The sequence below is a fragment of the Tyto alba genome, unplaced genomic scaffold (genome assembly GCF_018691265.1).
Source record: "Tyto alba isolate M040663 unplaced genomic scaffold, T.alba_DEE_v4.0 Super-Scaffold_39, whole genome shotgun sequence".
In the NCBI taxonomy this organism is placed as follows: Eukaryota; Metazoa; Chordata; class Aves; order Strigiformes; family Tytonidae; genus Tyto; species Tyto alba.
Genome location: NW_024881314.1, coordinates 205757 through 227748, shown reverse-complemented (window position 1 = coordinate 227748; position 21992 = coordinate 205757). Strand labels below are relative to the sequence as shown.

At 50.2% G+C, this 21992-nt stretch overlaps 3 protein-coding genes across 6 annotated transcripts; 2 read left to right on the top strand and 1 right to left on the bottom strand.

Annotated features, from left to right (window-relative positions):
- The first annotated feature begins 45 nt into the window (after window positions 1-45).
- LRRC45 (leucine rich repeat containing 45) lies at window positions 46-11642 on the top strand. 2 transcript variants are annotated; one of them, XM_042802681.1, is made up of 17 exons: window positions 46-307; window positions 1211-1272; window positions 2145-2215; window positions 2544-2722; window positions 3430-3558; window positions 4133-4245; window positions 4805-4863; window positions 4979-5056; window positions 5732-5867; window positions 6146-6223; window positions 6396-6507; window positions 6672-6742; window positions 7633-7725; window positions 8328-8420; window positions 9347-9520; window positions 9615-9762; window positions 10174-11642. In XM_042802681.1, exons 1-17 carry the CDS (start codon window positions 88-90, stop codon window positions 10368-10370), a joined length of 2013 nt encoding a protein of 670 aa, XP_042658615.1. In that variant the 5' UTR covers window positions 46-87; the 3' UTR covers window positions 10371-11642. The 2 variants fall into 2 exon arrangements, with proteins under 2 accessions (XP_042658615.1, XP_042658616.1); XM_042802682.1 differs by lacking the exons at window positions 46-307; window positions 1211-1272; window positions 2145-2215 and adding an exon at window positions 1284-1704.
- Window positions 11643-12401: 759 nt separating this feature from the next.
- RAC3 (Rac family small GTPase 3) lies at window positions 12402-18210 on the top strand. 3 transcript variants are annotated; one of them, XM_042802686.1, is made up of 6 exons: window positions 12402-12530; window positions 14818-14889; window positions 15168-15285; window positions 15917-15979; window positions 16469-16628; window positions 16746-17848. In XM_042802686.1, the coding sequence occupies exons 1-6, from the start codon at window positions 12496-12498 to the stop codon at window positions 16874-16876; spliced, it is 579 nt and encodes a 192-aa protein (XP_042658620.1). In that variant the 5' UTR covers window positions 12402-12495; the 3' UTR covers window positions 16877-17848. The 3 variants fall into 3 exon arrangements, with proteins under 3 accessions (XP_042658620.1, XP_042658621.1, XP_042658622.1); XM_042802687.1 differs by lacking the exon at window positions 16746-17848 and adding an exon at window positions 17916-18210 and having other exon boundaries at window positions 12413-12530; XM_042802688.1 differs by lacking the exon at window positions 12402-12530 and adding an exon at window positions 12730-12820.
- DCXR (dicarbonyl and L-xylulose reductase) lies at window positions 17425-21553 on the bottom strand. Its single transcript, XM_042802685.1, has 8 exons — window positions 21419-21553; window positions 21236-21333; window positions 20741-20895; window positions 19482-19524; window positions 19062-19161; window positions 18838-18902; window positions 18622-18739; window positions 17425-18140 (listed from the first exon to the last, which is right to left on the bottom strand). The coding sequence occupies exons 1-8, from the start codon at window positions 21474-21476 to the stop codon at window positions 18037-18039; spliced, it is 741 nt and encodes a 246-aa protein (XP_042658619.1). The 5' UTR covers window positions 21477-21553; the 3' UTR covers window positions 17425-18036.
- Between the last annotated feature and the right edge of the window lie 439 nt (window positions 21554-21992).

The window sequence follows — 21992 nt, the reverse complement described above, 5'->3', positions numbered from 1 at the left end:
GGGGGGCGGGGCGGCGGCGCCCCGGCCGTCCCGCTGGCGTCAGCGCCGCGCGCGGCGGCGGTCGGTAGCGCGCGCGGGGCGGAGGCCATGGAGGAGTTCCGGCGGGCCTACGCGCGGCTGTGCCCGGCGCCGCAGGAGGCCGTGCTGCGGCGGCTGCGGGAGCGCGGCGGCGCGCCGGGCCGCGGCCGCCTGGACCTGGCGGCGCTGAGCCTGTCGCCGGAGACGTGCGGCGCGCTGGGCCGGCTGCTGCCCGGCGCCGCGCCCTTCGCCGAGGTGGCGCTGGGCGACTGCGGCCTGAGCGAGGAAGGTGGGCGGCGGCGGCTTCTCTGGGCGGGAGCCGCGCGGCCCGCGCACCGGGCGGCTGCTGGCGGGTGGGGCCGTCCCCCGCCGCCGCCTCACGCCGGTCGGGCGGCGGGGACGCGCCCGTCCCCGGCCCTCCTGTCCCCGGCGCGCCTGGCCTGGGGCGCGCAGGGCCCGCCGGTGCCCGCCGGGCGTTCGGCCGCGGGAGGGGCTGCGCTGCAGCCTGCGACTGAGCGGGGCCTGGCGGCGGTAAAGCTGTCACAGCAGACCCGGAGCGGTCAGCTGGCGGGCAGGACGGTTCGGGAAGATGCAATAAGTGTTTCGAACAGACGAATTTGTCCGGTTTGTGAGTAGACGGAGAGGTGGCAGTGTAGCTTGAAGCTGGTCGTGAAGCCCTTGGGGTTGCCAGAGGTACTTCCCCTACGTTTTGGAGAGTACATCTGCTGTTGTTTGCTGTTGGCAGGAGGATTCGGATTCTAACCTGCTAGTGCATTACATCTAGCAAGCATTGAATGGGGGTTCTGTAGGAGGTAGGAGGAGTCTCTGCTTGGTCCCCACTGTTTGAGCAGGGGGTAAGCCAGCCAGGAGGTCTCGTCTGTGTGGCCTGTATGGACACTGGCTATTTTCATAGCTGCATTAGGAAGGTACATAGGGTGACATGTAGTTCTCTACCCAGAGTACCTATTTCTCTGAAAATACATAAAAAATCTCATGCCCTGAAAGTTCAAATTCATGCTTTTCAGCAGCAGTGGCCATTTATAAAGTCATATGTTTTATCATAGCCACATCTTCTGAGCTGGCTGTTTGAAAGGGTGCCTTCTCTTCCAGCTCAGGTGGACGGTTATACAACTCTTTTCTCTTTTTTTTTTTTTTTTTTTTTTTCCTTTTTTTTTTTTTTTGTTCTACTCAGGTGTAAAACTTCTGTTACATGGTCTTTGCTCCAACACCACAGTCAAATCTTTGGATTTGAAGGTGAGTCTGTTCAAATAAAATTAAAGCGAAGAGGTGGGGAAGGAAATAGGAGCACAAGCTTAATCAGAGTTAGAAATAGGCAGTCCTGGTGCAGGATTGTTCTAGAAGATGTGTAGTTCTTATTCTCCAGTGTCACAGTCCTTCGTCAACACCATGTCACGACTTTCCAGAGTTACTTTGCAGCTCATCTTTACCCATTTTTATTCAGTTACTTTGTTTTGATAGGAAGTTATTGCTGTATATCTTTTGTCAGTTGCTGCTTGGTCAGATGAGGCATATGTAGGCTTTTCTTTGGGTTTCTGTACTAATCAGTGAGTTATTAGTTGTTTTAACTTGCACTTCTGTAGAGTTTGTCCAGCTTGCTCAGTGTGTTTCAGCTAGCCTCGGGCTTGGAACTAAGCACCTACTTTCAGATGTGATGATCACTCTACCGTGAGAATTATTTTCTGTCTGTATTCCTCTTGTATGTAGCTATTCCTTTGAATCTACAGTCCTAAACTGCATCACACCTTTCATTCTCATCTGTGCTGGTGCTAGCTGAGCCCTTTTTAATAAAGTGTGTTGAAATACACTGCTTATCTAGAATCCGCGTTTTCCATCCCACTGTGGGCCATGCTGATCCTGTGCTATCCTGTGATTTTTGTGAGCTCTCAGTCATGTTGCCTCACAAGACTAGCAGTATATGTATCTGCTGTTCCTCCTGGGGACTTATGTTTTCTGGAAGCTGACTGATACATGAGCTAAATGTTATTCAGACCATCTTTGACAGACTGAAATCCGCATTACAGGTAGGGTACACCTGGTGGTGTTTGATGGGATAGCTGGATTGGGACAGAGCGTAGCCTACTGATCACCTGGGACTTTTGTTTCAGGGAAATAACCTGCGAACCCTGGGAGCTGAGGCTTTGGGAAAACTTCTTAGGCAGAACAAATCCATCAGGAGGTAAAAAATTGTATCTACCTCTCTTTCTGTTATCCCTGCCAGATGGAGAACAACATAACAACGTTAGAAAATGGTTGAGGGTGTTTTTTCTTGGGGTAGGAGGAATGTCAGGTGGTGCACTTTCTTATGAGGGATGGGACAGGTGAAGGAGTGAGAACCAGAGGTGCCCTTTTTGGAGGATGCAGGGCTCTAGCAGCATCCTGCTTTCTGAAACTGTGTCTATTGGTGGAGCTAGGTGTTCAAATGGGTACCATGATCCAGGTATCATGCAGGCTCTTGCAACTCTCCATTAACTCCACGAACTCCAATCCTGTTTGATTTACCCTAGCCTAATCTTGGAATGGAACAGCCTTGGTGTGTGGGAGGAGGGCTTCTCCTTTTTCTGCCAAGGACTGGGAGCAAACAACTTTCTCCAGCGGCTAGATCTGCGTAATAACCAGATCAACCATCAAGGGGCCGGGGAACTGGCTGTGGCACTGAAACAAAATGCCAGCCTTCAGGAGCTTGGTAAGACTGACTAGTTTTTTTCCTGTCTGTACATATGCATGCACACACACATATATCTTCAGGTTTGTTGCAGCCTGCCCTGATATCTGCCAACTGGTCAGCGTCATTCCCATTTCCTATCAGTCTGGAGTGCTTTGCAGGTTTTGTGCAGGAACTAGAGCCAGCCCCATGGCCTTTGGAGAGCGGGAATCTCTGGAACCAAAGCTACAGAAGAAGATTGTGTGCTTGGAGCAGAACAGTTCTTAGTGGAGGCGGGAATGGATTCATTCCCATTTGTGGATGCTATTGGCATGCCTCATGCCAGACTCTGACACTTCATGCTTATTTTGTCCTTAGGAATTTTGCCAGAATTTCGTCGAGGAAAATGTGGCTCTTGGTGCTAGTTCTTCCTCATCCACAGATTGTGGTTGTGGAAGGAAGGCTCACGAGATGAAAATACAAGGGGCAGATTTGTGTACCTTTTGGACTGTAATGGCTTCCTGCACTTCACTGCACTTAAGATTGATCCTTGCCTTTCCCGCTTTGTCTGCCATTTTCCCTCCCTCTCATTCATCTTGAAAAGGGAGGCAGTATTCACCTGTGTTTGTGCTGAGACCATCTGGGATTAGTTAACCATGCTTGTAAATGTATAAGGAGCTTGGTTTCTCGAGCCCTGTGTTTTCCAGCAGGTGTGTGACTATGAGGGTAAAAGTTTGCTTTCTGTACAGATTTGCGTTGGAATAATATCGGGCTTCTGGGTGGCCGAGCTTTGCTGAACTGCCTGCACAGCAACAGGACCCTGAAGAGGCTGGAGCTGGCTGGGAACAATGTTCCTAGTGACATCCTGAAAGCTGTGGGTAAGTAGTACTTGTTGCACAGGAAAGAATCGATAACTCCTTTCCTATTGCAGTACTTGAGGGATATAGGGCGCTTGTTGCTCCAGAAGAGAGCTATCCCTCATCCCCTCCATTCCTCAACTGCATTTTCACAGTGCTCTACATGTCTTCTTCTTGTCCTTTAATGAGGGGTGGTCAGGCTGGAGGTGTTACTTTTACCAGGAAGAGGAAAAAAATAATTTGGATTGAATTAGAGATTACTATGCCATGTGAACGTGGGAGAACTTTGGGCTCTAGTAGCCAAGTTTGGATATGGCTAATGCAGCACGTCCTTTGTCATTGTCCTACCCACAGTGGAGTTGAATAGCTCTTCTGTGGCTGGGGTTTTGATTGCCCCATATACACTGCTCTTTTCAATTCTTGCCTTGTGTCTGTAAGGTGAGAACAGTCTCTCTACCTGCGCCAGCCTGTGAAGGGCTACTGCCCTGGTTCTTCTGATAGCCAGGTGTCATCCTGAGTACTATCTCTTCCAGCAGTGCTTGCTATTCTGTTGCTTTAGAAACATGTGTGTGCTTTCCTGCTTTCTCTGCATCAGAACAAGCCATGGATCACAACCAAGACCGACAGACTATCCTGAGTGAGACCCAGAACCGAGCATACATACTCAGCAAGGAGGTTTTGAGTCTGAAGGATGAGAAGACCAAGCAGGTCAGCAATCTTACATGTCAGCAGTTCAAATGGGGCAGCTGGAATCCTATGCTTTCCCTCAGTGTCCCCATGAAACACTCAGTGACAGGATTATTGTGCACCTGAAGTTACATATGCATCTTTATGGGCGGGCACACAGCATGGTTTAGTAAATGGGGTCCTTCCTCTGAGCTGGGTTTCCCAGGAATCAGATCTGTGACAGTAGCGGTATGGACATGTGTCCTGCTGAACATACTCAGTCTGGATTCTGGAAGAGTTTTGGTGATTTTTTTCATCATATTTGTGCTTTCAGTTCTTCTGCAACAGGCTTGATATTTTCCAAGTGGTGAAAACCTAGAAATACGAGTCTGTTTTCTTTCTGATGCCTAATGGTGCAGAGTCCCTATAGTGGATGACCTCAGTCAGATGTCCTAATGAACCCATCAAACCTCCACTTTCCTTGCTTTCAGTAGAGTGGCTTGACCTGTCTTCAGTTGTCACTAGGAAGAGAAAGATGAGAAATGTAAATGCTTCAAGCTGATGCAGTTCATTTTCTCACTGATGTTTGCCTTGTTCACAGTTCTTGGACTTGATGGACACTATAGACAAGCAGAGAGAAGAAATAGCCAGGAGTGGCAGGTGAGTTGAATTTCTGAGTGCTTTCTGCTCTTTGATAGCAGAAATGGTCTCTTTCTGTTTCCTGACAGAAATTACCCACTCTTTTCTCCATTGTTTTTTTCCTTCCCAAATGCAGGATGTCTGCAGCACGAGTCAGACAGCTACAAGAAGCATTGGATGAGCAGCACTCTATTATGAATTCACTGAAAGCCAAGTATGGAGGAGGAAAACCTTAGCTTTTCCACTGTTCTGTGCTGTATAGGCAGTGCTGAGGAGAGCTGTTAAGAAGGGGTATAATCGTGTAGAGTGGCTGGCTTACTATTTTACTTAGTTCTACAGTAATATCCAGAAATTACGGTCAGACCAGGCCTTTGCTATATGCTTATAACAGTGGTTAGACTTCAAACACTAATGAGCCTGGCTCGTTCAATTCTGTCAGGTAAAGGTAGTTTCATTATCCCATGCCTCAGTGTGGACATGTCCTTCATGCACAGAGTAAGCAGATTGCTTCTGCTACCTGTGTTTAAGATACTATCGCTAATTTTAAACAACCTGGTATAAAATAGCCAGCTTTGTTCTCCTGTGAGAGTGGGAAAATCCTGGAGGTGTCCAGGCAGGGACACCAGCTCATGGAAGACAGCACAGGGAAAACACAGTGGGGTACCAGAACACCAGGCTCTGAGAAGGCCCAAGTCACTCACTGTTTGCAGAGGCTGATGGGTGCAGAGATAAGTGGTGTCCTTTTCCCAGGCGCAAAAAATGCCTCATTTAGCCAGCCCGATTTTCATCCACTGCCAAATATATGTTAACATCTTGCACCATGTGGCATAGAGAGCTCACTGGAAGCGTCTCCCTTAGAAAGGACTCTGGAAAGTGTTTCTCTGTGTAGGCTGCAGATGACTGAAGCTGCCCTGGCTCTGTCTGAGCAGAAGGTGAACAATTTGGGAGAGCTACTGAACGCCACAAAACAGGAACAAGCCAGCATGGCTGAGTGCCACTTTACAGAGCTCCAGCAGCAAAAGCAGGTGAACTGGACAAGTCTTAGGTTTGAGAGCAGCGTTCCAGGTCATACCTGGTTTGTGTAGATTTGGGGGATGCTGGATGGGATAGGCAAGCGTGTTTTTTAGTGGGTTAACCACAGCTGCCATGACAAAAATTCTTGTGTAAATGAGATGGGTGAGTGCTAGGTGTGGAGAGGAGCCATGGTGTTTATGGATTTAATTGGGTCTGGCATTGGTTGGAGTAGGTTGGCAGTGCAATATCTAAGGTGAGTACAGGTTCTTAAGTTTGATTCCATTTGCAGGAAGGTGCTGATCGGGAAGGCAAGCTTTTGCGTGACTTGTCTGCGGCCAGTGAGAAAAATCTGCTTCTAAGAAACCAGGTAGAAAAGCAAGTCCAAGGCTGAGAAGCAGGACTTGGACACTGTTCACTTCTGCTCTCTATACATGTCCTCTACTTTGATTCTTGTTTGTGTCTCTGCTGATTGTTCTGTACAGCCAACTTTCTCTACTAATAAGAAAAGAAAATCCTTTGTGGTGGTAATGTCCTTGTAGGTGGATGAGTTGGAGAAGAAGTGCAAAGTTCAGCAGGATCAGCTGTTCCAGGTGAAACAAGACTTGACCAACACAACAGCAGAGCTGAAGCTGCGGGCCGTGCAGACTGAGGGTAAGTGGAGGAGCAGAAACAGCTCATGGACATGTATGGGTTGGGATTACTGTCTGCGAGTCAACAGTGCAAGGCAGCCAAGTGGAAGAGTTTGTGATAGAGTATAAATATAGCCTGTGTAGCAGGAATGCCAGAATTTTGATATACCTGCTTTTAATCTGCAGAACGTCTGGAAATGGAGAAGAGAAGATTTAAACAAAGCCTTGAAGACATGGAATCCCTTCGGGTAAAAGAGGTGAGAATGGGGGGCTCCTACAGCATCCTGAGGTTAGTCTCTCTTTGGTCCTGACATTCAGATGTCACTGAAAGGCATTGTTTTCTGTCAGCTGATCTTAAACAAGTTTAAAAATTAGGGGACTCAGACTTACTGTGGGAATAATAGGCCATTTCTACAAGCAAAGCCTAGCTGAAGAGATCACAAGACATTCTACCAGCTAGTAAGATTTTGTAGCTGGCAAGAGTATGGGCCAGAGTGGTACATGATTCTACAAAAGAGGCTGGCCCTTGTGTCAGTCTTGCTACGCATAGAGGTAATTATGCATAAGCAGTCTTGTCATGCTCACTGAAATAAAGATGCATTAATGGAAGAAATCAAGACATACATGCTATGTACAACCAATGCTTTAACAGGGCTCAGCTTGCTAGTTCCTTCTCTGTTATGTTTCAGGGGGATTCTGTCTGAGTGTGGACAGGACAAGAGGCTGTGATCAACTCTCTTTGGAGTGTTTATTGAGGTGTGAAATCTCTCAAAAATAAAACTATACCAATAGATTTCTATGAAGATTTTGAAATCTTGTAAAAAAAGACAGAGGCCAGGAAGATTTGAGCCACACTGCAACCAGAAAATGAATCTCTGGTGTTATCGCTTGAAGATGAAAGCTCAGACTCTGTATCTTTCATCTTGGCCTGGAAGGGATCTCTGTCTAAAGCTCCTATTTTCTAGAGGGCAGATACTATCTATATTACAGTTTCCTAGTGGAGCTCGGAGGAAGATAAGAGTTTTTCTTTGGTGGTAGGTGAGTCAGTGAGAGGATGCTCTTTCTCATGCCGAATGGCCACGCTGCTATGCCTGGAGATAGGAGTGTTTTTCTGGTGCTTGCTTAAATGGTTTCTACTGCTTTGCAGGTGGATCATATGACACAGCACATTGAGACCAGTGAACGTTCCATGCAGGACAGGATCCAGAGACTGGAAGCCATGAGGATAGCTCTGGAGGAGGTGAGAATGGATGCTCCAGGTGCCTTGGGATGCTTGGGTAGTGGTGGCAGGAGAAAGCTGCCAAGGTAGCTTTGTGGAGTCTTCCACTGCTGACCTATGTAAAGATTGTCATATGCTGTAGGGAGGAACAGAAAACAGCAGTTTACCAGCTAAAATTATTTTTACTGCTTTGGATTAAGGAAGGAGAAGGTTCCATGGAGAAACTTGTAGATTCTGATTGAGCAAAAGTAAAGATTCCACTAAACATGGTTAGATTCTTACCTGGATTTGACTTCACACATTTCCCATGTGGTCCCAAGTAGTGTAGCATATCTCTCCTTATCTGTTCCCCCAGCTAGATCTAGCGCTGCCCTCTCCTATTCCCCTGTCTTTGAAAAGCTTCACCCATTACTTGCCCTCATATAACTGAAATTCTCATTGAATTTAGATGGCAATCTTGGGGTGAGAAGAGGTGTGTAATCTGGGTTTGTTTTCCCTGCCCCTGAGTGAGAGAGACAGCTGTGTCATATTGTAGCCTGCAACTGGAAGCTGGTGATGTTTTCTGGTCAGTGTTGCAGTGATGCGGCTCCTGTCTGGAATGATCTTTCATGTTTCTGTGGCAGGAGCTGAGCCAAGTCAAAGCAGCAGCACTTGCTGAACGAGGCCAGGCAGAGGAGGAGTTAATAAAAGTCCGGAATCAAGCACGGTTGGAGGAGGTAAGGACGAGACCTGTCTGGGGTCCTTGCCTCTGTGGGAAGCAGTGGATTTGGCTGTCTAGCCTATTTTTTTGTCTCGGGGAACTGCTGAGTAACTTGCCTCTCTGGGTTTCACCGCTTGCAGATAATGTGATTTCTGAGGAAGGAGTTCTGAAAAGTCTGCTCTGAATTGCCTCCAGAATGTAACCACTATCCCCACCTGCTCTGTGCTTTCCAGAGCATGTTGTCACAGCAGATTTCATTTAAGTTGCCAGCTTCTGAAGCTAACAGCCAGATGTTGATCCTTCTGTTTAACAGCAGCTTTCATGGGCTGCTCCTGGTTCTCTGGACTCAGAGGAATTTCCGCATGTGGCTATTGCTGCCGGATAAAAAAAGTCACTGTGGAATTGAACTTTGTGAAAATGGCAGTGAAGTCAATACCCTGTGAAAGAGAACAAGGGATGAGGGAAATACACCAAAACTATTAGAATGTTTACTTATATGTAACATCACAAAAGAAAATGCTCTATTGAGTTACAAACATAAAAAGGCTGCCACCTGTGTCTGTGGTGGGACACAGTGGTTGCTTAGCTGCATACACAAGTGTTTCAGAGCCATTTAGGATATGGAGGAAGTGAAGATAGAGCATGAGTTGTAAACACTGGCAGTGGCATTGGTGCTTGTACTAGGGATATGTCTCTGTTCCTCAGCGAGTGAGCTGGGTGTTGCAGCATCTCCATCAGAATGTTTTCCCTGGCAACAGAAAGCAGCGTAGATTCACTCCTGAATGCAAGGGAGAAGTGCTATATCTATTATGGCCAAGTCCTGTGCTTGATCTTCAGTGCCAGTTGACTCAGCCCAAGTGTTCACTGTTTTGGGAACACAAAGGGGAGGATTCCTGCACAGGAATGGAATGGGTCTGATGTATTTTTATTTGTGTCTTACAGCAGCAACGACTCGAACACCTAGAAGAGAAGCTGAGGCTGATGACTGAGTCACGTGATGAAGCTCAGAACTGCTGCCTTAAGCAAAAACAAATGGTTGCTGAGGCTCAAGCCAAAGCCAGTCAGTTGAGCCTGCATGCTGATGGACTCAGAAGGCGGATAGAGGAACTTCAGCAGGTAACTTGGACTGGAGTAGAGATATGGTCATCACAGGGGCAGAACAAGTTACCAAAGTTGTTTGGTTATTCATGGATTTGTCTTTGTGTATCAGAATCTGAACAGTAAGGAAGAGGAGAAAGTGATAGAGGTGAATAAAGTGAAAGTGGAATTACAGGAGCAGATTGGACACCTGCAGGCTGAACGCACAGCACAGGATGGGATGAGAGAGAAGATCGCAGCCCTGGAGAGACAGCTGAAAGGTGATGGATCCTTTCATGCTTCTCAAATGGTAATGCTGAGTTACCCCACAGTGGGCCTGGAACTGAACTACGCTTACAGGTAGTGACCATGGTGCTTCCTGACTCTGCGTATAACCATGAGTTGTACCGTCCATCGTGATGTGTTTGCGAGGATTCTTGTCCTCAGTTTAGACAGGCCAAGACTCAGACAACTACCCAAAGCTGCACAGCAAGCAAAATGTTTGGATTTCCTGCACGGTGAAGTGTAACATCTCATCTGTGCAAAGCCTCTCACATTGTCTCATGCAGCTTCTCTTGTGTGCCTTTTGATCGTTCTGCTTCCATTGCCTTTGACTGTGCCTATAATGTGTTGTTCCTGTTTATTCTAGGAACACCCTAATTTTCGTTACTAGCATTGCTTTTCTTTCACAGCCCTATCAAGTAGCCACCGCGAGGCACTGCTGGACAAAGAAGGTGAAATCTCGATGCTGCTGGAGAAGCTGAGAATGAAAGAGGCTGACATCTCCAGGATGAGGGAAGAAGAGGCCCAGCGAGCAAGTTTCTTGCAGAATGCCATCATGGCATATGTGCAGGGCTCCCCCTTGGGAACCCACAGTTCTAGGAAATGAGAATGTGGCTTAAAGAATCCAGATACCTGCTGTCAGGAAAAGGGTGAGCAACTTAGGTACAGCCCCTTCTTTCTAAGTGGGACAGTTTTGTCAGAGTGGGATGATGTGAAGGGTTGCAAACACAGAAAATTGCTTTTGCTCTTCAGAAATCTTGTTCACAACCACATAAAGGAGAGGAGGAAACAACCATCCAGGGGTGGGATAGAGGCTCGTGAGTCTGAGTTGATGATGTGGACCCTTTCCCCTGCACTGCTCTACAGTATCTGACGTAGTTTCTTTGTCCTTTCATACAGCACCAGTCTGTTGGCACACCCTATTGTTACCACGGGGTTGTATGTTCCCTGAGCAGCAGTCCTTCTGAAGCATTTGTTTGGATGGCAGGGCTGTTCACAGTGAGACCTGATAAATGATGGGCAGCAGTGTTTACAGTTCCCTGTAGGTGGGAGCCAATACTTTGCTCATGTGAGGTCTGGAAGCTGCTGAAAAAACCAGATCTTTCCTACCTGTGCTTTTATACTTGCTGCTTACAGATGAAAGCAGCAACTGAGAGGGCTCACTTCGGCTCTTTTACGCTGCCCCTCCATGGCTCTGGCTGTAGTGATGAGCAGAAGATAAGCATTCATTATATATAGAAACATAAGCAGAGGGGAATTGCTGCGCAGTGGCTGTCCATACCCTTGTTGGACAGCTAGGCTTTGGCCATGGTTCAAGACTTTCCAACATCAACTGGCATGGAAAGGGTGGGGTAGGGTGTCGGGGGTCAGCATCTGTGCTTCCTTACTGTGAACTGCAGCCCTTGGCTGGAGTTTTTGTGGCCAAAATGCAAGAGGATTTCATTCCGCTGTGACAAATGGCAAAGCTGTCCTACTGGTTCCTTGGGATCCTGGAGCTGCATGCTACTGTTTTCTGGGCCTCACCCTGGAGAGGAGCGATGCTTCTGACTTGCCACTGGGGAGTTACTTCTCAAAGCACAAAGGGGAGGAGGTGCTTCCTTTTCCTGGCAACACAGGTCCTCCTGTGCCATGGAGAAAGGGAAGGGATGTGAGGGTCTGAGTCAGAGAAAGTGGAGACTTTTGTCGGGGCAGCAATACAAGAGCTTCCTCTTAGTTTCTTATTTGAGTCTGTGGTGGGAGAAATGGACCTGCGGTACATATTTTAAGAGGCAACTGGAAAAACAAACTCTATGTGCGGACTGATTGGTTTGTGTTTGTGATTTTTCATATTTGGTTTTGCTCTGCATTTTTAATAAAGAACTTTTGCATTTTGCTGTAACGCTCGGCAGTGACAAGCCGGATGTTTGACTGATGTGGAGGGAGGGGCCTGCTGCTGTGTTACTCTCATGGAGGTCCTGCCGGTCTTTTCTGGAAAGGCTGTTACAGGTGGATAAGCTAAGTATGTCTACAGATTTTGCTTCTGAACTAAGGTGAAAGCAAGGAAGTCACGAGGAGAGAGTCTGTGTTGATAGCTAGATTGTCTGTGGATGCTGGGCAGCGCTGTAGACCAGCAGGTAAGGGAAAAGCAGAGCTTGTTTTGAGGCAGTACCACTCTGTTGGTGGTGGAGTACGTGGAGAGGTGGAGGAATCCCAAGGCCATCTTTACGCAGGATCTTTGCTGCTGCATCGTCTTCCTCAGCACCTCGGGGCAGATGCTGGTGAAATCTGCGGCTGCACCGCAAAACCCGGTTTTAACGCTTCATCCGTGAGCGCAGGTGAGAGCCGTCCCCCGCGAGCTGCGGAGCGACACCCGCGGTGCCGTTTCGAGGGGCAGCGCGCAAGGGGCTGCCGGGGCGGGGCCGGGGGCCGCGGGCTGCCCGGGGAAGGAGGCGGCGCGGGGCCGCGGCCCGCGGCGGGGCGGGGCGGGGCCGGGCCGGGCGGCACGTGTGCGCCGCCCTTCTCAGCCGGAGCCCCGTGCCGAGCGCTCCGCCGCCCCGGGCTGGGCCTCGCCGCCCGCGGGGGGGGGTTCGCGCGAGCAGCGGCGGGCCCGGCCCGCGGCCGGCGGGAGAGCCGCGCCCCGCCCCCGCCGCAGGGCTCGGCCCGGCTCGGCCGCGCTCGGCCGCGCTCGGCTCGGCCCCGCCCCGCCCCGCCCGCGCGGGCTGTCACTGCGGCGGAGCCGCCATCGCGGGCAGATGCAGGCGATCAAGTGTGTGGTGGTGGGCGACGGGTGAGTGCGCGGCGGCCGCGGGCAGCGGCGGGGCCGCTCCGGGCGCGCCCCGGCCCTCGGCGGCCCCGCACAAAGCGGGCCCGGGCGCGGGCCCGGCGGCGCCGCGGGCAGGGGGGAAGGGAGGGAGGGCCCGGCGCGGCCCCGCCCCGCGGCCCGGGAGAGCCGGCTCGGCCGGCGGGAGGCCCGGAGCAGCGCGCCGCGGGGCCCGGGCGCTCGGCGGGCCGGCCGGCCGTGGCCCTTCACCCGCGGGGCCGGAGGGAGACGCGCCGGGCGGCGGCTGCGGCCGCCGGGTGAGGGGCCGGAGCGGGGGGCCGGGGCCGGGGCCGAGCGGTCGCCGCCGTCTCCCGGCGGGAGGTCGGGGCCTGGCTGCAGCGGCGGCCGTTACGGCCCTGCCCAGCGCGTCCCGCGCCCTCCTTAGTTCATAAACTTGGGTCTCTTCTTAACGCGGTTCGGTTTCACGTCTAGAGCTGTACTGCCTGGAAAACAAACACCTCGTTTTCAGGGGTTTTAAATCTGTCTCTTCGTTATTTTATCGGGTGCCTCTGTTCTGCTCTTTTTCATCGTATAAGCCCAATTCATCACAAAGTTCTCCTAAAAATCTTGATGTTCACAGGTTTTTCTCATATCTCCTTTTGTTTGTGTTTCAAGGTGAAATACGTTGCTGTTTTTGGTTTCACCATGCGTCTCTTGTCATACTTCTTGTTCTTCTCTTTAGGCTTTTACTATGTGCCTTTTTCTGAGGACACATCTGTATGCAAGATGCAGGCGTGCAGTAGATTTATGATGCTTCATAACTTTTGCTAGCTTGTCCTGCATATTTTTCCTCCTAATTCCTGTTTGCTTTTCTGATCACCACAGCAAGCACCGAGCTGAGATACGGAGAACTGGTGAACTAGACTTAGGCAGGGACTGGTCTTTCCACCTTCCTATGCATACCACCCCCTCCAATACACGTTTGGAGGGAGGCCTTCCAGGTTCTAATCTGTGGGGTCTAAAGAGGGGAGCAAAAGAAGGAGCCACCCACCAACACGGCACAGCCATATTGTGGAGGGGAGAACAGCAGCCAGGAGCACAGCATGTTGGAAATGGACTTCAGCTGAATGTGTGAAATCCGGTGTATTGCTTTAAGTCTAAATTGACAGTGCAGAGACTAAACGAACACATACCAAAACACTTTAACCATAGATAGGTGTGAATTTTGTATATTGTGTGACTTTCCTGTTCTCTGGGAGAGAGGTTGTGGTTCAGGAGCAGAGTCAGACTGGTCAGTGTAGTGGTTCTTTACACAACTTGCCTGTTCTCCAAGAGAGGGGACATGATCCAGGGGAAAAGCTGGGTGGGTTACTGTAGTGGTTCTTGCTGTGCTTTGTGTCGTGCTGGTGCAGGACTGTGGGGTCCCCTGGGGTCTTTTGCTTACTCCTGAATTCTTTCCGGATGTCACTTCCATTACAGAATTGGGTAGAGGATACCCGTCTCTGTTGGCTATTCAGCTTCGCTCAGGCACCTAACAGACAGCTTTCCCTGTCACTGGCACTCACGATCTGTTTCTCTGGAAGGTTGCCTGCAGTTTACAACTTTTACAGTGATAGATAGGTGGTTTATGCTCCTGGTACTCCCCTGTTCTTATAACTAAGCTTTTCCCTTATGCTGTAGGGCTAACTAAAGTTCATACACTTAAGCTATTGCCAACCAGGCCCAACCCCTGCCGGCTGCCACCACTGGGTTGACCAATCCCACCTGCTTTCAGCAAAGCTCTGAGCTGCTATGTCCAGTGAGCTACACTGATCTCTTTCCAAACTGGCAGTGGTCAAGTTTAAAGTTAATTTTTGTTCATGGATACTTATTTTTTCCCCTTTGTATTTATTGACATCAAATTCATATATCTGAGGAGCTTGAATAATTCTGAGTCGTTAGATGTTTTTTTACCTCACTGTTTACCCATTTTGCTAGATCATTATGGATGTGTTGAGCCCAGCACAGAACCCTAATTTATTCCCTCTCTTGATTTCTGGAACAAATGTATTTTGCCTGGTGTTTTGATGAGGCTGAGTGGATGGGGAAGAGGAGTGGGAGAGAGCAGGGTCAGGTAAGTGCTCAGGCAAGGTGCACGTTGTGAGTTCAGGCCTGTTCCCTGACAGCTAGAGAATTCTAACCTGCTACAGGTTTGTTTTCTCACATGGTAACTTTTTACTTAACCTCTTTTTTTGGGTGGGGGAATGGTGAATTTTACTGCCTCAGTGCTTCCTGCAGTACCCTTCTTTATGCTTGTCACTCTTATCCTCTGCAGAGCTGTAGGGAAGACCTGCTTGCTGATCAGTTACACCACAAATGCCTTTCCTGGAGAATACATCCCCACTGTGTGAGTAATGGCCTTGGGCTTCAGTTGCTTTTTGCTCTGCATGCACATGTGTGTAAAAGTTGGTTTTGTAGGTGAGGAGAAGACTGTCTCAAATCAGACTATGTACTTCACACACAAGAACGATGAAGTGGTGTGGCTGTGTATATGAGGAGGGCAGACTTTCCGTACTGGAATGGAGTTGCAGTGTCCTCTCCTTATTTGCTGTCCCCTTGGATTTCATACAGAGAGATGTGTGGGTCACAAGAAGATTGTCACTTATGGGGACTCTTCCTTGGCAGGTTTGATAACTATTCTGCCAATGTCATGGTAGATGGAAAGCCAGTGAACCTAGGCCTCTGGGATACAGCAGGGCAAGAGGATTATGACCGACTGCGGCCTCTTTCCTATCCACAGACGGTGAGTGCTGGGCTTGGACTGGCTTGTAACTGCTCTGTCTTGGATGCAGGGAGGCTCCCAAGGACAGCCAGGCTTCTTTCCTTTGAGGAAAGTCTAAGTTGCTGCAGCCATAATTATGATTGTTTAAGAAGTATCACAGCTAAATTTTTCCTAAGCGGTTGTCCTGTTCTAGTCCCTGCTTCGTAATGGTGTTTGAACAGTTGCACATGCCATAGGGAGGCTCAAGTGAAATAAATGGTGTGGGGCTGCTGTGCAGCTGAGCCATGTTCCATATTCCCATTCTTGGCAGCACAGCTCACTGTTGGGCTGCACTAGTAATGTTTCCCTGGCTGTAGCAATTCCTACATGGCCCCCGTACCAGGGGTGAAGCCCATAGCACTGTTAAGGTATTTGTGGCCACAGGCTCTTAATGTGCAGAGCCCATTATTGTAAAATAAGATGAAGTCATACACTCAAAGTCCATTCCTTCCCTCTCTGAATTAGTTTAGCACCCTTCCTGAGGAAGAAATTCTTACAGCCACAGTCCTTGCTTGTGGGAGGTGGTTGTCCTCTGTAAGGTTCCCTCTCCACCCTCCTTGCGTTATCTCTAACTGTTTCTTTCTACACGGCTGACCCTCTTGTTTTCGCACAGGATGTTTTCTTGATCTGCTTCTCCCTTGTGAGTCCAGCCTCCTTTGAAAATGTCAGAGCCAAGGTAAAGTATTCTTCTTGGTGAAACAGTGGAAGGGAGGAACCAGTGAAGTCCCCTGCCCCACCCAGCACCACACCTACAAGCCCAAAATTTCTAGCAGTCATGTTTTGAGAAGGGAAGGTCATAGTCTGTAGGTTTTAAGAGGGGCCTACTTATTATTCATGACTTCTTTGGCTAAGTTTTTGCCTTTTTGAATCTTCATCTTAAAGAAGGTGAGGGATATCCTAGAAGCCAAAATGCAGTTAAGGGGAGCACCACTGTGCAGAGTTGGCTGGCACTGTCTGTCATGATTCCATGTCTCAGTGCCTTCATTATTACATCTGCACCAATCTCTTTCTGCAGAGCATATGCAGAACTGTAGACAAAAGTACCATGTTCGGGTGTTGCCACCATGTCAGACAGTAGTAAAAACCTTGTTCCTAATAGTAAATACATCCTCATGGTTGCATCTACTGCTATAGCTACTTTTCTTACCATGCCTCTCTGTTTCAGTGGTACCCTGAGGTCCGACACCATTGCCCAAATACACCTATCATCCTGGTGGGCACCAAGCTGGACTTGAGGGATGATAAGGACACCATTGAAAGGTTACGTGATAAAAAACTGGCCCCCATCACCTACCCCCAAGGTTTGGCCATGGCTCGGGAGATTGGTGAGTCTCATGTGCTAACAGATCTACATGGCATTGAGCTTTTTCTTTTGGAGTGGGAGAGGGACAGTCTGTCCTGGTAGGACTGGAGTGGTTGAGCTGGAGCTCTCTTTCCCCTAGGGTCGGTAAAGTACCTCGAGTGCTCTGCCCTGACGCAGCGGGGCTTGAAGACGGTGTTTGATGAAGCCATCCGGGCTGTGCTCTGCCCACCGCCTGTGAAGAAGCCTGGCAAAAAGTGTACAGTGTTTTGAGGGCTGTGGCCTCAGTGCTGGCTCAGCATGTTGTTGTCCTCTGACAGATTGCATATTAGCTGGGTGTTTCTGGAGGGGGCTGGGATGTGTAGGGCCCTTCATCATGTATGAAGTCAGTGTTTTTTAAATGTCTCTTTGATTTAACGTCAGTGTTGATGTGAAGGGGCAGCGGGGGCGGAAGACTAGCCGGGGGCTGTACAGCCCCCAGGGGAGGTACAATGGGGAAGGCAAGGTAGCTCCTTGGGGCAACAGGCTGTTTTGGCTCTCCTGAACTCCAAGCTTCAAAGGGCTGAGACATTCATCCTGTCCTGGAAACACCCAGTTTCAGCATGCAGGTGAAACAGGTGGTGAAGATCCTTGTGGGAGTGGGGAGGGAGCCGATATGAATGGTGCTGAATGGCAAGAGCGGCTGGGAGAGGGGTAGGGTCTCCTTGCCCAGCCTACTGTGGCTAACAAATTGGTGCTCTAGCAGATACGTGCCTGAGACTGTTAAAGAAATCATAACCAGCCCCAGAAGGGGTTGAAGTAAACGCAATATGAAGCTGAAAAACTAATCATTAGGTGCTTTATTGGGTACTAGCCAAACTCAGTGAGTGAAACAGCTCTGTGCAATCGATGTATTTGCCTTTTCATGTGTGCACACCATAGGACAGCATGGTGCTGCTCCCCCCATCAGTCTTTAGCAGGCCCCCCCCCCCCCATCCAGCCTCTGCAGAGCAGGGCTGTGGTTGTTGCCTCTGTTTTGTTTTTTTCTACTAAAGACAGCAAAGGAAGCAATGAGGAATCTGCTAACTTCTTCTTTCCCTTCCCACTGAAAGTGCAGGCGAGCTCTATGGATTTGGATGGAACAGGGAGAGCTTCTGAAGGGTTGTTGGGGGGGAATAGGCTTGGAAGAAAGACAGGTCCAATTTCTAATCATCATGTAGAGTGACAAGATAAAACCTTATTTGGTGCAATAAACATTCTCCATGACGGCGTATGTGAGCTTTATTATATAGCAGCCTTCTAAAGGTAATTTTCTGCCTTACTTCTCATACAGGCTCCAGCCCTGCTGCCCCTCTTCTCCAGCAAGACTGGGTCTGTCATTGTTTTCTATCCAGTTTACGTCTATGCAGTACTACTATGAAAATTAAGGCCAGGTGTGAAATGCAGGTGTCATCTTAGGAGACAAGAAATCCCCCATCAACCATCAGTGAGCTGCCAGTTGTCATAGCACTCTTATCGCTCAGCAGGAAGAGAATGCTGTTCACCACATCATCCACCTCTGGAATCAAACACAGAGAACATCTGATGCACTTTTCTCAAATTGTACTAGAAAAACAAGCATCCCAAAGGTATGCCTTTGACCTCTACATGTAATTGGAGCAGGGAAATACCTCCACCCCCAAACTGGGCTTGATACAGTTTACAGGACAGTGTGGCTGAGAGCTGGAGATCAAAAAGACCTTGTTGTGATCACATGATACTTAGCGCACACCAAGCACCTATGCTCCCCTCCCAGTCATCTTTATGAACAATAGAGTAAGTGCCTTTCACTTGTGCTAAGAGAAGGAGGCTGTAGAAGAGGGGAGATAAGGGATTCTTGCCCTGTCCTCGTGAAATGCTTCAGGAATTCCAGCACAGCCATTCAGCAGAGTTGTGACTTTGCCCACAAAAGAAGCAAGGTACCTATAGCTGTGATGTCAAATAGAGGGAAGGCTTGGGTACAACAAAAGAGCCCATCCCGGCAACAGATCAACACTGACCTGCAAACTTTCCCAGCGGAATCCGATTAATCATGGCAGCAGATTTCTGAGGGTCACTCCAGTTAATTCTCCCCATATCAGTCATAACTACTGTGGGGTTCACAGTGTTCACCCTAATCTGGGACCAAGAGCAACAAACAATCTAACTAGACTGCTCCGAGAGGAAATACTCAGGTTCAGCTTTCATACTTTTATTTCTCTCAGAAAGAATCTTACCTTGTGGGGTCCCAGTTCCAATGCCATTACCTTGCTCAGCATATCCAAAGCACTTTTTGTGGAACCTTCAAGAGAAGGGAAGAACAGGAAGCATTTCAGTGCATAGTATGTGGTCTGGAACAGAGGGAAGTATTTCGCTGCCCAGAATTGGCAGCCGGAAGTTTGGTGGCTGTGGGCCTCCAGCTAGTCAAAAGTGAGAGGGACACTGCTAAAGCTATACTTACAGTAAACAGCATGATCCCGCAGAGCACGCTGAGATGCCTGGCTAGAGACATTTACAATGGCACCTGGCACACCTTGTGCAATCATCTGCCGAGCAACAATCTGGGAGGGAGGGAAGAAAAAAACCCAACAAAGGCATGCCAGAATCGTAACGGGAGAAATCATTATTTCATTCAGTAGAAATATCACTGGGCTATTAGGGTAGCCAAAAAAAAGAGCAAAAACATCTGGAGGAAGTCCTCACTGCCTCCCGCTTAAAAGAGCGTCGAAGCAAATGAGTGAAGGGACTGTACACACAAATTGTCAGGTTAACTTTAGGTTACAGTCCCTTTAGCCCCCACAGTGGACACTTATCACTGCTGTGTACAACAACTTAGTGACTGCTGTTCACGGAGACAATGGCAGTGACAATTCTTCCTCACCTGGGAAACATGAAACACAGCCTGAAGATTCACATCAAGAGACCTACAAATAAATCAAATTTAAAAGTCACAGAGTGGTTGCAGCCCACGCCAGAGAGGAGTTGTTCTGGGAGGCAGCCGAGGACAAGTGCTGCTGGTGTCTTGGAAACACTGGTGATGCTCTAGCACATGGGCAGAAATGCCAAGCTGTCTGGCTAACGAGAATGATTAGGTATGCTTTCAGCAATGAACTGTTCACTGGATGTCAGCTATTTAGTGTGCAGGGGAGGGAGGTGCACTCATACATTGTCACATTTCTGGCAGGACTCTCTTTACCAGTGTAATGTAGTTCCTCTATTAAGCAGTGAGCCCTGGGCCTCAGGCAGTGACTCTTAGGTCAATCAAACCCTTCACCTGGCTTTAAAAGAGCAAATCTGCTATAAGATGTGTAGAAGCAGCTTTTCTTCTGTTTGCCACATTGTCCTTCCTTGGTCAGGTTTTTACCTGCTAGTTCTGCAGAATGGTCTTAGTAGAATCTGTTTTAGAATGGATATTCTAGTCACAAATGAATCTGTTATTATAGACCTACAATAACCATTTTTAATGTAGGGACCAAGCATGACCCGTCATCTCAGAAGTAATTAGACACCATATCCTGTATCCTAAAGCCTATCCTCCAACTGAAACAATGGATCTTCTGAGAGAAAAAGATGTCATGGCACTGCAGTCAGCAAGTTTAGTTTCCCACCATGACAGTTTTATCCTCCCTTACCTGGCTTTGTCTTCTCTATATCTGAATTGTCTTACTGACAACTGCCTTTCAATTTATCAGAGACTGAGTCAGAGCTAGTCTGGAAGCTCTGAGCTTGAGTAACAACAAAAGGCACTCTTCTCTCCCATATAGGCTGGATGGCGTGAGCACACCACCATCTAAAAGATGAAATTGCAGGTTTCTGGCTACTCAGTGTGAAACAGCGTCAGTGCTTTGCTTGGTTTCCTTTTGATGTTTACAGGGTGAAAGGTGATTACCTTGTAAAGTGTGACAACACAGTAAAGAAAAGAAAGCAAACATAAGCAGTAACAATCAACAAACCACGGAGAAAGGGAATGTTAGGCATTTCTGAAAGTGTGTCTGTCTGGTGCCTATGCACCAGCTGCTTCCTTTTGTACCAGACACCGATTTCTGGGAGGCTTAGCTAGGCTTTTTGACGTTGGCAGTTTCGCTGCGGCTCAGCAGAGCTTCGCTGCACCGCGGGCCGCAGCAAGGCCGGGGCACTCACCGCTCCAGGGCCGCCCGCGTCACCTCCAGGAAGGGCTGCAGCACCGCCACGGCCGCGTTGTTCACCAGCAGCTCGAAGGGCCCCGCCGCGCCCACCGCCGCCTCGGTGGCGTCCCAGTCGGCCAAGTCCAGGCACAGCGGCTCGATGCCCGGGCACTGCGGCGAGGGCGGCCGCCGTGGGTCGGGGGCGCGGCGGGGGTTGTCCCGAGCGGGGGGGGAGCCGTCCCGAGGCAGGGGAAGGTGTTCCCGGAGGGGTCCCGGGGCGGGGGGGGGGGGGTATGTGTTGTCCCGAGGCCGGGGGTGGGATGTGTGTGTGTGTGTGTGTCCCGTGGCCGGGGGCTTCCGAGGCCGGGGGGTCCCGTGGCCGGGGAGGGTCCCGGGGGGCCCCGAGGCCGGGGGGTCCCGTGGCCGGGGGGTCCCGTGGCCGGAGGGGTCCCGGGGGGTCCCGAGGCCGGGGGGTCCCGTGGCCGGGGAGGGTCCCGGCGGCCGGCGGTACCTCTCGCGCGAGGCTCTCCAGGTCCGCCGCGGTGCGGCTCAGCGCCGTCACGCGGGCCCCGGCCTTGCTCAGCGCCACAGCCACGGCGCGCCCGATCCCTGCGGGGAGACGGAGTCAGCCCCGGCCCCCGCCCGGCCCCCGCTCGGCTCCCGCCCGGCCCCCGCCCGGCCCCCGCCCGGCCACCTTTGCCAGCCCCAGTCACCAGGGCCCGGCGTCCGCGGAAGCTGAGATGCGGTTCCATGTTTCGGGCGCACTGCGGCCTGGGCGGGCCCGCGGGGCCGGGCGGGGCCCCGGCGCGGGGCGGCCCGATCGGCCCCGCTGCCCCGGCCCCAGGCGCTGCCCAAGGCCCGGCCGCCTCGCACCCAAGGCACCTGCGGAGGGCAGGGCTCAGGCCCGCCCCGCTGCAGCCCCTGCTTCCCCCGAGCGGATGCAGCGAGAGGCCGCTTCTCGGCTCACCCAGCAAGAGGCAGGTACGCAGAGATTAATTTTCTTGGCTCTGATTTTCACTGAGGTATCCTAGTGAGAGACCTCAGAAAACCAGGCTTGTTACCAGACGATGAAAAGACCTGCTGTCTCTGCCCACTCAGAGTTGCTGATGCAGCCCTAGGCTAACACTTACTGCCTAGAAAAATCGGCTATGAGCTCTGCTTGCCTGAGGACCTAGAGCCTGTGACAACAGCAAAGTGCTGGAAGTTACAACAGAAAACAGGCTAAAGATAGTCAAGAGGTTCTAGATGAGCTACTGCACCACAGTTTA